At 43.2% G+C, this 13358-nt stretch overlaps 1 protein-coding gene across 3 annotated transcripts in view; it reads left to right on the top strand.

Moving 5' to 3' along the window:
* The first annotated feature begins 4069 nt into the window (after positions 1 to 4069).
* VHL (von Hippel-Lindau tumor suppressor) overlaps positions 4070 to 13358 on the top strand; it is a 77268-nt gene continuing 67979 nt past the window's right edge. Inside the window, exons 1-3 of one of the 3 annotated variants that reach the window (XM_059077706.2) lie at positions 4070 to 4491; positions 6595 to 6717; positions 8054 to 10256. In XM_059077706.2, the coding sequence (XP_058933689.1) occupies positions 4200 to 4491; positions 6595 to 6717; positions 8054 to 8250 (612 nt within the window). In that variant the 5' untranslated portion in view covers positions 4070 to 4199 and the 3' untranslated portion in view covers positions 8251 to 10256. Of the gene's footprint in view, positions 4492 to 6594; positions 6718 to 8053; positions 10257 to 13358 lie in introns of those variants that run through there. The other 2 variants (XM_067043454.1, XM_067043456.1) reach the window with 2 other exon arrangements.

Below are 13358 nucleotides of genomic sequence, written 5' to 3'. Positions count from 1 at the left end.
TGTCACTTAACTGGTGAATGCATAGTGGCGTACCACTTGGTGATGGAAAGAAATAAACTTGATACATTCTACAACATGGATGAATCTCGAATGCACCATGCTAAGTGAAAAGCCAGACTCAAAACGCTACATGCTGTGTGATCCCATTGTATGACATGGAAAAGGCAGAGCTATAGGGATGGAGGACTGATGGGTCAGTGGTTGCCAAGACTTAAGCCTGGGGGTAGGGTTTCATCACATTCTCTTTGGTGGGTGGGAGAGGGTGGATTGTTCTGTATTTTGATTGTCCTGATGGTTACATGACTGTGCATTTTGTCAAAACACCTCTATCCACCAAAAAGAGTGAACTCTGGAAATTCAAAATAAATTTAGAAAAAAAAAAAAAAGCCTGGTTAGATACATATCTAACTCATGGTTGTTATTGCCTCTGAGGAGGAAGGAGGGAAATGGGACCAGGGTGGAAGTCAAAGGGTATTTTAGCCTCATCATTTATGTTGTCTTAACTTTAAAAAGTAAATAAATGACAATGTGTTGTTTATTTTATATGGTAAGATTATCAGTGTTTGCTTTATTATTGTACATCTTTGTAGTTTTTGATTGGTCAAAGTATAAACAAGGTGAAATATATCCTAAAAGAAAACTTTTCTTTTATAAATTTATTTATTTATTGGCTGCATTGCGTCTTTGCTACTGCGCACGGGCTTTCTCTAGTTGTGGCGAGCATGGTCTACTCTTCGTTGTGGTGCACGTGCTTCTCATCGTGGTGTCTTCTCTTGTTGCGGAGTATGGGCTCTAGGCACGTGGGCTTCAGTAGTTGTGGGTAGCGGGCTCTAGCGCGCAGGCTCAGTAGTTGTGGTGCACAGGCTTAGTTGCTCCGCGGCATGTGGGATCTTCCCAGACCAGGGATGGAACCCTTTTCCCCTGCATTGGCAGGTGGATTCTTAACCACTGCGCCATCAGGGAAGTCCCCTAAAAGAAAATTTTTGAAAAGGCAGCAAAGTAGAAGGGAAAAAAAAAAAAATCACCAGCTGTTTTAAAACACTTGGGTTACATTTTCTTTTTCTGTCTACTTGTTTGGTTTTCAATAGTGGAAAATGTACTCTAAGAACAATATAGCCTGTAGCTTTATTTTTACTTAGAGTACCATAAATATGTTTTCCTTCCTCTTAAATGATATTTGTAAACATTTGCAGTGATGCAATGTCACTGTTAAGGCCTGCGTTTATCTCAGCAACTGCTTTCATTTTAGGGATGTAGACATTTCTGTCCTATTAAACTGGTATGTTCCACCTCACTATCCTGGGAGTAAGAGTATGTTTGCATGAATCCTGAGAATTATGATGGCTCTGAGCCATTGGGATTTGATGAACAGAAGGCCCTGTCTTTCTCAGGTTTTCCTCCACAAATATTTCCACGTTAATGTTCAATAAAACTGGCGGTCTGTGTCACTGCTGGTCACTTAATCCTGCTGGAGGCCATTAGGATGTGCCATCTCTTTGTATACTGTGCTGTCAAGGACAGCCCAGAGGAGAATTACCTAGGTTCCGGGTGTTAGTTCCTTTGTAGATTTGTCCGACTCCTTAGATTCACTCATACCATCATTTTCTCAAAGGCACCAGATGATGAGCCTCTCTAATCCAGCACTCTCCTCTGACCACTCCCTTTATACCCTTATGACCCCTTCAGTTTCCTTAGCATTAAAGTGGAGATAATGACATGGCTTTCATGAATGTGGAATGCTTAGTAGAGTGCCTTGCATTTGATAGATTTATTCTTTCTCCTTGAAGTTCATCTTTGACTAAAATGAAACCCTCTGAACTCTATTTCTGAGCTTCTCCATGTTGAGTCTATTTCAGGTCACTGAAATTTAATTTCAGGGGCTCAGGTACCATCTTTCTTCAGGTTTACCTAGCACCATGTGTCTCTCCTTTGTTGCACTAGCGGTAACTGCAACTTTGTTTTTATTTGTGTGATGATTATGGGACCCTCATTGAAGTGCTGTGAAGGCATGACTTATCTGCAGTATTCTCAACACTTAGCACAGCACCTGGCACCTAATAGGCCCTCAGTCTCAGAATGAAGGAAGAAAGGAGTGTTTAAACTTTGTAGTTTTAATCTTTCATAAATAAACATCTCATTTCTCAAATTTTTACCATAGTGCTTTGCACATAGTAGGTCTGGTTATTTTTTCCCTCTTCATGCCTCTTAACAATTGATTTAGGTCTATTATATCTCAATAAAAGCTGGGGGAGGATTGATTTCGTTGTTTTCATTATAAAGGTAATAAAACTATACTCTAGAAAATGGGGTAGGCTGAGGAAATGACACATTTTACATAAATGTCATCACACTATGCATATAATTCGATAGCTCTTTCCCCCGTTTATTTCATTTTCCCTCAGTAAGTTTTCCCTATTTTTAATGGTGTTGCCATTCTCCAATGTAGTCTGTGGAGAAGGGTTTGCTTTCATGTCAGGCAGCCAAAGAAACTGAGAAAGAGCTTGCTCAGATGGATGGAAATCATAAACCTAAACCCCTTTCCTTGTGGATTTGACTGAGAAGAGCTGTCTAGGAGTGCAGCCAAAAACAAAACCAGAAAAGCCTATTTGCTCCCTTCTGCCTGCTATTTCTTTTAAATGTTAGGGGCACAGTGCTGGTCTGTGGGCATAAGCATGTGTTCCTTCTTGGCCTGGGCCACCAGGTGAGTTTTCAGTAAGTGGTAGGACTGTAGGAGTCCCGGGCTTGGAGGCAGTGAGTTTAGTCAATGAGAAGCACACTGGATAGGGGCATCAGTGCCTGCTGCGGGGTCTGCCTAGTCGCCCGATGGGCATGATGCCTGATCCGACACCCGGGCTAGATATTTGTATGATGGGAGTTGGGAAGGGAGAACTCTTAGGCTTTATTCAAAGTTCATCTCAGACGTTAACCCCTCCTGGGGTTAATGAAGATTTACCTGGTTCTTTTCAGATCAGCTAGTCACCTTCCACTTGCTCTTTTACTGGTATAACCAATAATAAAACTACATGTCCTACATCAACCACAATTAAAAAAACAAAACAGTCTACATGTCCTGTGCTTTCCCAGTAGCCCAGTAGCATTTTGAGGGTAGAGAGAGACAGTGTTTTTAACTCATCTTTATAAATAGTAACTGCTGCCATTTGCAGAGTGCTTGCTATGTGCTAGGCACTGAACACTTTTCCACTTAATCCACACTCCTATGACATAGGTACTTCTTTAAAATGCCAGTGTCAAAGATGAGCAATTAAAGGCTCAGAGACATGTCATACCTGAAGCTAAACCTGGAATGAGAACCCGGGTGGGTGTGAATTTCAGAGGGCACACAGACTGAATTGTGAAAGTTTATTTCCTCTTCAGTTTCCTTTAATCTTTCTGATTATGTCCACGGGGAAGGAAGTTGGTTTGACAACTAACATTCGGTATCTAACATTTAACACTTGGCTGACTTTTGAACCAACAGAACGCAGGCTCAGAGCCTTTACAGAGAACAAAGTCTAGTTACTGTTGTTTTGTTTTCTTTAACTTAGTTCCACCGTATTCTTCTATGGCAAATGATAAAGAATTTCCATTGATGGTAGTGATATGAAATTTCTTCTCAAATGTGTTTAATTGCTTGCGTATGCATAGAATAACTTTGAAAGGAAGGACAAAAAACCATGATACCTGTTGCCTACAGGGACTCTTTCTAGGCGGCTGGGGGGAATGGGAAAATTTCACTTTATCCTACTTTTCTGTACAAAACTCAAATTTTGTGATCCAAAATTGAGACAAAACAAACTTGATCGATGAAAAAATTAGTAAATAAATAATAGCGCAGAAGGTAGGGAGAATATGGCAAAAACCATGAAGGTCTTAAAACAATGAATGAAACGAAAGAAACGCTGTGTCAGAAACGTACGAGAGGTACGAGAATCCAATTTACACGGGCAACCCTGGGACAGGACGGCCTATCGCCAACGCCCGCTTCCGCGAAAGCCTGACCCTCAATCGTCAGGGGATCCATCTGCGCATGCGCACGGCCTCAAGCCGGCCAGCTTCCGGGCTGTGTTCCATCCCCCACCGAGAGCGCGCGAAAACTGCACGCACGCCTGCCAGGGACGCGCACGCACGCCCCGCCCCGCCCCGCGCGGCCCGCGAATCCCGAGGCGGCGAGGCCCGCGTAGTTTTGGCTCCTGGAGGTAATGCTCCGGAGGGCGGGGAACGCGGAAGAGGCAGAGGCCGGCGCGGAGCAGGCGGGCGCGGAGCGCGTCCCGGAAGGGTCCCACCCGGAGGAGCCCGGCTCCCAGCAGGAGATGGAGGCTGGGCGGCCGCGGCCGATGCTGCGCTCAGTGAACACTCGCGAGCCGTCCCAGGTCATCTTCTGCAACCGCAGCCCGCGCGTGGTGCTGCCCGTGTGGCTCAACTTCGACGGCGAGCCGCAGCCCTACCCGACGCTGCCCCCCGGCACCGGCCGCCGCATCCATAGCTACCGAGGTAGGCGGGCCGGGGTCGCCCTGTCGCGCCCGGCCGCGCCGCCCCCTTGTCCTGACCGCAATGAGCCCGGTGCTGAGCTGTGCCCAGCGCGCTGCCCAGCGCTCTAGGCCTGATAACAACGATAACGGTTGCTCGATCTCACCGAATTCCCGCCCCATCCGGGGAGGCAGGTGCTGTTGTCATTATTATCCCCATTTTACCCTCGAGGAACTGACGCCCCCAAGAGGTTGTGACAGATCCAAGTAGACGCAGCTAGTGACAGAGCATTCTTCTTTTAAGAGTGCATAATTTGCATTTGATGATCGACGCCACGTGTATTCCATGCCTCACGCCCATTTTTTCAGTCCGTGAATGGGAGAATCCCACATTCTCTGATGTGCCCTGTGGGCCACGTCCGCGTAGGGTCCCTGCCTTCATGGAGATCGCGGTCCAGTGGGGGAGACGAGACAAATGCATAAGTCGTTAAGAACAAGCCAGTGTCATAGTTGCTAATAATTGGTACCAGAGGAACGGAGCGCAGCAGGTCACCTGCTCAGTGAAAGGGAGGGGTGTGTGCTTTGAGTTGGAACTTCCCAGAGAAGAAAGGGAATCCTGCAGGATGAATGGGGTCTTACTAACCCAAGGCAGGAGTGGAGAGCTGTAGGCAGAGTGAAAAGCATGCGCTAACACCTGGAGCCTGGGAAAGGGGAGAGGGTATGGAATGGTGGGAGAGGAAGTCTGAAAGGTGATCTTACCCCTAGGGAAATGGGGGCCACTGAAAGTTTTTAAGCAGGCAAATGACACTGCCCGATTTAATACTGAAAAGCTTACCCAGGTTGCAGAGTGGTTTGGAGGGGGAAGAGTACTGGTAGCAGTTAGGAAACTTGTAATACCCAGGTAGGGGCTGTCTAGGCCTTACTGCATAAAGTGGCAGTAATTTTCCCTTGGTTTTCAAGAAGAGAAGTTGATGCTTGCTAAATTTTCACTACCTTCCTCGGAGGATCCTCATGGATCTTTTTTCCTTGAAGGTGGCGTACACAATAATGCTCTTCAAACTTTTACACCGAAGTTCTGCTAATATTAAATGAGGAAGAACACAGTTCTTCCAGGCATTTCATTTCTGTAGTCTCCTATTCTATCTAGGAAATTGTGGGAATTTTGTATTCTTCTCCAAAATTTATCTGTGCCTGATTTAATATAAACATTAAAAAAAATTACCACATGAATGTGCTTAATGTTATCGATACTAAACTGTACACTTAAAAATGGTTAATAGTCAATTTTATGTTATGTATATGTTACTGCAGGAAAAAAAAGTTACTTCCTTCTTTACATTTCTTAGATTTTCCCACCAAATCTTGAAGTAAATTTATGCCCCAGGAACACATGCTGTTTTTTATTCTGAGGCAACCTCCTCCCTCCTCAAACAGAATCTTAGCCCTGGGATTTTGTCTCCTTCCAAATGCCTCTCTCTCTCTTTTTTTTTTTTTTTTGCGTAAGATGTGTTTATTTCTTAAATTCAGGTATAATTTACATAGAGTAAAATACAAATATCTTAGGGTTTGATGGGTTTTGACAACACCTAGATCAAGTTACAGATTAGAATATTTTCGTCACCCCAGAAAGTTCTCTCCTACCCCTTTTCACTCTTCTGATTTTTCACACCATTGACTAATTTTATCTCTTTCTACAGAATGTACCCTTTTCTGTCTGGCTTTTTTCTTTCAACGTGATGCTTTTGTATCTTCTTGTTTTTGAGAAGCACAGTTCTGAGGAGTTGGTGACCTTTTCTCTCCTTTTAGTTTGCAGCCTGTGGTGTGATTTGCAATTCCCATACTTTGCTTTTGCACCAAAATAGCAGAAAGGGCCTGGGTTTTGGAGCCTCGCTAGAATACTTGCCCTTTTCCTTACTGTCCCTGGTGCCTTGAGCAAGTCACTTGGCATTTTCAGACCTTTTTTTCTCATCTTTACCTGGATCTTTTGTGAGTACTAAATAAAATAACATTATTGGAATGGCTTTGTGTGGTATTTAAGCAGAATGAGAGGCAGATATCTTCAGTGTTAGGGTGAGAGGAGATGAAGGAAATGGTTGTGTGGCTCCTCAACCTTTGCTTGTCTTAACAGGTCATCTTTGGCTCTTCCGAGATGCTGGGACATCTGATGGGCTTCTGGTCAACCAGACTGAGCTGTTTGTGCCATCTCTCAATGTTGACGGCCAGCCTATTTTTGCAAACATCACCCTGCCAGGTACTGATGTTCCATCTTACTCTTTAAAAAGGTAGGCTGTTGTACTAAGTAGAGGACGGGCCACTTGAAGGAGCCCAGTCATTAGCGATTTTTGCCTGATGCTGAATAAGGTACCCAACCTTTCTGTGTCCTATTCTCCACCATGAATAAAGTGGAAGTAATTTACTTGTATGCTGTATGTTGAACAAAGATGTCGTGGTATCTCAGAAGCTCTTTGGGCTGGTCAAGGGTGGGCTAAATTAAAATACTTGATTGTACAATTATGAATGCGTTTTGTTTTCGCTGGCCCTGGAGCAGAATTATGCCCCGGAGTCTCAGGAGAAAAAAAGGTGTAGAGAATGAGATATCATGGCTTATTTATTGACTTCTAGTGTTGTATCTTTTCTTTTTCTTTTTTTTTTTTTTTTTTTAGTGTTGTATCTTTTGATGGAATTTAACCCAGTCAAGGTCACTGTGTCAATCAGGGGTTTTGAGAAGAATCACCAAATTGAACATTAGCTTCATAGCTTACCACTTGTTCAAAACGCAAGTGATTTCATTGGGTTGAACCCTTAGAAACTGATGATCTGTTGGGTTAAAAAAAACCAAATACCTGGAGCTTCAAAGGACTATGTGTATGTAGGATTCAAACTAGTATGTGTATTTAGATCCTGCTTTAAGGCAGTGGGTATACAGAAGTGAGCACAGGTAAGTTAAATGTAGGAGATTTTGCCTTAAAGGAGACCTTTAAAGAGTAAGTTTAAAATAGGATTTGAGTTCCCCCAAAATCCAGTTACACACTTCTTCGGTTATCTATTGCTGTGTGACAGCTACCCCCAAGCTAACAACAGCCGTTTTATTTGTTGATAATTCTGCAGCCGGGGCAGAGCTCAGCTCGGTGGTTATTCTGATCACTGGTGATCACTGCCTTCTGCCGGCAGCTTGGCTGGGGCCTGGGCCTCTCTCCCGTGTCATCTCAGGGCCTGGCCCTGTTTGTATGTTCTCTCTTGCTGGCTAGCTCAGGGCTCCTGAGAGTGTAAAGGCAGACGTTGCCAGGGCTCCTCAAGGCTGAGACCCCAAATCGCCACAGCGTCACCGTGCCCACGTTCAGTTAGTTAAAGCACATCCCAGGCCCAGCGCACTCCGGAGGAAGGTTCCTACACAAGGTCATGAACACTGTGAGATGTCTGCTGCGGCCAACCCATTGCACTCTGCCGCAACCCATGTACTCGCTTTTTTTGCCCAAAGCGAGGTCCAGCTGTTGCAAATGTAATCGCCACGGTTGGCAAAGCCTCTCGCTCAGCCCTTGTCCTCAGGCCTGAGTCTTGTGCTGAGAGTCGGTTTTCTGCCCTTACAGTGTACACCCTGAAAGAGCGGTGCCTGCAGGTTGTGCGAAGCCTAGTCAAGCCCGAGGATTACAGGAGACTGGACATCGCGAGATCCCTCTACGAAGATTTGGAAGACCACCCAAATGTGTGGAAGGACCTGGAGCGGTTGACCCAGGAGCATATTGAAAATCAGCGGGTGGCGGAGGAGACTGATGATTTTAATTGAAATTTACCCTCCTGGGTCTCGGTTTTTGACAGTCCTGAAAAGTCTTGATCTACACCTAGGACTGGTCACTTTTTCTCGGCTTCAAAGTGTCTCATCCTTGGAGTCAAAAAGCTCCATTGCTTAAAAGAAAGTTAGCTGACGTCACTACTGGGCAGCGTGACGTTTAAGGGCAAATATCACAAAATGTAATTTAATGCCTGTCCCTTCTAGAAGTGTTTGTGAAGGGAAAGTAGTTGCATTTTTGCCTCCTAGTGAGTCAGGAAAGTTTCTGTGTGAGGACTTCTGTGTAAGTGATTCAGTGAGAATTGTAGCTTACTCTTGAGTTGTAGGAAAGCAGTGGCGTCTGCTTTTCATTCCTGTATTGTGGTTGGTGATGTGTCCACGTCCCGCACTGAGAGGCCCCGGTGTCCTTGGGGCAGGGGCATAGCGGTCTGCTCTGTGACACTCCAGTGCCTCCCACGTTATGAGCCTTCCCTCAGTGTTTATTGAGTGAACAAACCAGTGGCTACTTTGGTAGAAAGCGTTAGAGGTTTTCACCCTTTTTTTTGAGGGCGGGTGGTAGTGGGGACCTTACAGTATATACAGTAAACAAATGTTTCAAAGGGCATCAATTTTATAGAAAGCGGTTTTTATCATTTTCTAAATTGTGGCTTTTCTCTGCCCACTGTTGTCGCAGGGCTGTTTTATTTCTGTTTCTAAGCCAGGATTAGCTTTCTATGGTTCTTATTGATGATAGCTTTTTTGAAACTTGCTCTGTGCACAGAAGATAGGAGAAAATAGCCGTCCCCTTGTTTAATCATAATATTAAAGAGCTACTCCTGTACTATAAATAGGTTTTTGCCAAATGTGGGTACTTCTCTTCCTTTTTGTAAATCCATGACATTTTTGTTCGATTCAGCAGTTTTTCGTCAGGCAGGCAGGATCTGGTGACACTTTGCACCTGGCTGGAGGAGAGGACAAAGCCCTCCAGCCTCTCGGAAGTTAACTGCTAACACACCGTGGATTCAGAGGGTAGCCTGGAATGTTTTCTAATTTTATACATGTACAGATCCTTTCCGATAGGCTGGACTTAAATTCATTAAGTCAAGTTCAATACTTCTATCAGACCTCCTTTTTGGGTAGCTAATCGTTAAAAAAAACAAAAAATGAAAACCAAAACTCCCCAGTAGAGAAAGTGTTGGAAGAGACAGAAAAGTGAAGGAAGAGAAAAGATCCAATTAGGTACACTACTTAAATACAACCACTAACTTAACATTTTGAACTTTTAGCCTCTTTTTGGCTTGGTTTTACGTAGTAGTTGAGATCATACTGAATATAAAGTTTTGTATTCTACTTTCTCATTTAACTTTATAACTTAAATATCTTTCCACGGTATTATAAGCTCTTCATAGACATGAATGCAGCCTTCCTTTTATAAATAATGTTGGGATATTTCTTGGCATCTTTATTAGTTCCTTTGAGCACAGTGTCTGGGCTCTGATATCAGAGTGAAGCGAATGCATCAAACGCCGTACAGTTTTCCCACCTAATCTTATTCTCCTCTTTCAACATTCAGCAAATAAGTGGGCTTTTTTTTTTTTTTCTTTAGCCTGTTGTGGTACTCATTCAGTGACACAGCTATAATTTTTTATCTAATTTTTTTGTCGAATTGTTGGGTAGGGAAGAAGAAATGCTGGTATAGAAGGCAGCCATATGATTTTGAAAGTGGGATAGGATGGGAGATTGAAGGAAGCCTGCTGGTGCTTGATTAGTTCAGTGTTGGTTTTATTATTTTTTAAACCTGTCTTTGTGTCCAAATAAGATTTCACATTCCTGTCAAAACTTGCAATTTGAGTACTGTGTTTCTTGTGTTGTCCAAGGAAGATTGAAAACCGATAGCATGTATGTAGTCATTTGAAATCTTACGAATGTATTAAAAATATTACTTTTAAGAGACTGTGATCTTATCTATTTTGAGTTAAAAAAAAGCTTTTTTGGATACATTAAATGGTGCTAAGTAAAGGAAACAGGTAAGGTGTGGTGGTGTCATTTGCCAGGCTCTTCTCTCTTGGAGAGGTGTGAAGGCCACGTTTGCTTAAAGGCCTAAGTGGGGCAGGGCGGTGGGCGGGGAGGTGGATGGACAAAGGCAAGAAACCTGCTTTCCTTCTCAGTCCCTTCTCTTTCCAGCACTGGATTTTGTTTAAAAACTTTGTTTCTTTTAGCTTTATTTTTCTTGTAAAAATGAAATATCACTGTAAAAAATTTAAGCTCTACAGAAAAGTATTAAGAAAAAAAGCATTCACATTTGGAACACAGGTTTGTTTGTTTTTTTTTCATGAAAATAGAACCAACCGTAACAGACACCTCATACGGGTGGCAACTAAGTATATGAAAGGATGCTCCACATTACATATCATCAGGGAACTGCAAATTGAAACAACAGTGAGATACTACTACACACCTATTAGAATGGCCAAAAAAAAAAAAAAAAAAGAATGGCCAAAATCCAGAACAGTGACAATACTAAATGCTGGTGAGGAAGTGGAGCAACGGGAACTCTCATTCATTGCTAATGGGAATGCAAAATAGTACAGCCACTTTGCAAGACAGTTTGGTGGTTTCTTACAAAACATATTCTTATCGTACAATCCAGTAATTGTGCTCCTTAGTATTTACTCAAAGGAGTTGAAAACTTATGTCCAAAAACTTGCACATGGATGTTTACTGCAGCTTTGTTCATAATTGCCAAAACTCGGAAGCAACCAAGATGTCCTTCAGTAGGTGAATGAACGCATAAACTGTGATATAATGGACTAACTGTAATACAGTGGAATGTTATTCAGCACTAAGATGAAGTGAGCTGTTAACCATGAAAAGACACGGAGGAAATTTAAATGCATATTACTAAGTGAAAGTAGACAGCCTGCCAATGCAGTGGACACAGGTTCGAGCCTTGGTCCAGGAAGATCCCAATGCCGCGGAGCAGCTAAGCCCATGCGCCACAGCTACTGAGCCTGCGCTCTGGAGCCCACGAGCCGCAACTCCTGAATCCACGTGCTACAGTTACTGAAGCCCGTGTACCAAGAGCCCACGCTCCACAATGAAGAGATGCCACCGCAATGAGAAGCCCACACACCACAACAAAGAGTAGCCCCTGCTCACCGCAACTAGAGAAAGCCCACGCACAGCAACAGAAGACCCAGTGCGGCCAAAAATAAATAAATACATACATAAATAAATAAAAATTTAAACGCTTAAAAATAAATGAATGACAAATAAAAAGGGGTAGGGGGAGAGGGAGGGATGAATAGGTAGAGCACAGAATTTTTTAGAGCAGTGAATCTATTCTGTCTGATGTTATAATAGTGGATATATATCATTGTAAATTCGTCCAAACCCACAGAATGTACAACACCAAGAGTGAACCCTAAGGTAAACTGTAGACTTGGGGTGATAATGATGTATCAGTGTAGGTCCATCAATTGTAACAAATGTACCATCCTGGCAGGGGCAGGTGTTAATAATGGAAGGGAGACTTTGTGCGGGGCCAGGAGGTATATAGGAAATCCTGTACCTTCCTCTCAATTATGCTGTGAACATAAAACTGCTCTAGAAAATAGTCTATTAAAAATAAAGTGGTTAATATCTCACCAGGACTTATATTGAGAATGTGATAAAAACAACAACAACAGGGCACTCAGCTCACTAAGGACATGAAATAGATACCAGTGTTTTGCATTCTTGAAATAGGACCACCAGTGAACTTTTCAGATACTTTCATGCTAGGCTTCTGTATCCCGTTCTTAGCACCTCAGCCCTGCTCTGTGCTAGTCACTGGGCTGCCTGATACCCTTTCACCATTTCCCCATTCTGTCAGCACCCCTAAGCTCCCTGCCCCAACAGAACATTTTCCTGGGGACTTTCCCCCGTCACCGCACATACCTAGTAATCCATTGGCAGATCACAGAAGAATGAAATATACTTGTGGTGATAACCAAAAGGGACAATAGTACCGGCTAGGTAAATGAGAGAGAAACCCACAAAACTAGTTTCAGAATTTGGAACGTGAAACCTCAGGAGAGTACGAGTTGGCTTAACATACACTAAACAGCAATACGCTCTCTCCATATTCAGGTAGGAAACACAGAAGATTGTTTTGTTCCAGATGGGAGACGTTGAGTCCTTGAGGACTGGGCTGGCCCTGCAAATGTTTCCGAAAAACCCAGAGGAAATCCTAGCGAACCATTTTATCCTCAGATAAATTGAAGGAGAGTTAATTCGGCAAAGGATAGCCGAGCAGCAGTTTGCTAGGGAGGACATGAGATGACATTCTCACCTTGAAGAGGGTGATCAGATATCCCGGTCCAACGTGGGAATATTGAGAACTCATGCTGCAGTTATCCAGTGCTCAGAAGCATCAGGTGGGAACTAAAGGGGAGGGTTATTCTAGCAGGTCTGGGTTACCCTGTCCTGTAGCAACTGCAGAGAGTGGGGGGAATTTGGAGAGGGGGTCTGGTGTGTCCTCGGGGTAGCACTTTTCCAACTATCGGTTTATGGTTTTCCTTGATAGACTTTAGGACTGCCCTACCCTTCCTGTAGATGAGGAAGCAGACCCCTCTGGAACAGACCCCAATACTGGAAATAAATGTACGTTAATAAGAAGTTGGCCAAATAAAGTATGGTGCTCCTAAATAAACTATTAAAAAGGAAAAGGTAGATGCTTATGTATGGTCACGAAAAACTATTATTAATCGAAAAACATTTACAGAAAATTAAATGTTTAAAAATTTTTTATATTAAAAATTAATTTTACAGAGGTCTAAAAACATGTGAAAGTATATACAGCAAAGTATTAATAATGGTGGCCCATCCAGGATGAAATTATGGGGAGGTTTTCATTCTCTTTCTCTGTCTCTCTCTCTCTCAGATAATTGAGACAATAGAATATAGATATATATACATAGATATAGATATAGGTATAGCTATGTCTTTGCCCCAGTTCCTGGCACAGAGCTCCTAGAACGCTTTTAAATTCCTAAGTGATAAGATCACTAGGAGTACCTTTTGTTCTAATGAGAGGACTCTGCGTGGGCTCCTGGATGACTCCGGGATGGGGTCTGGTCACCAGA

The sequence above is a fragment of the Kogia breviceps genome, chromosome 10 (assembly GCF_026419965.1).
Source record: "Kogia breviceps isolate mKogBre1 chromosome 10, mKogBre1 haplotype 1, whole genome shotgun sequence".
NCBI classification, from domain to species: Eukaryota; Metazoa; Chordata; class Mammalia; order Artiodactyla; family Physeteridae; genus Kogia; species Kogia breviceps.
The sequence above is the reverse complement of the archived record's forward strand: the minus strand, read 5'-3'. Positions and strand labels throughout refer to the sequence as shown.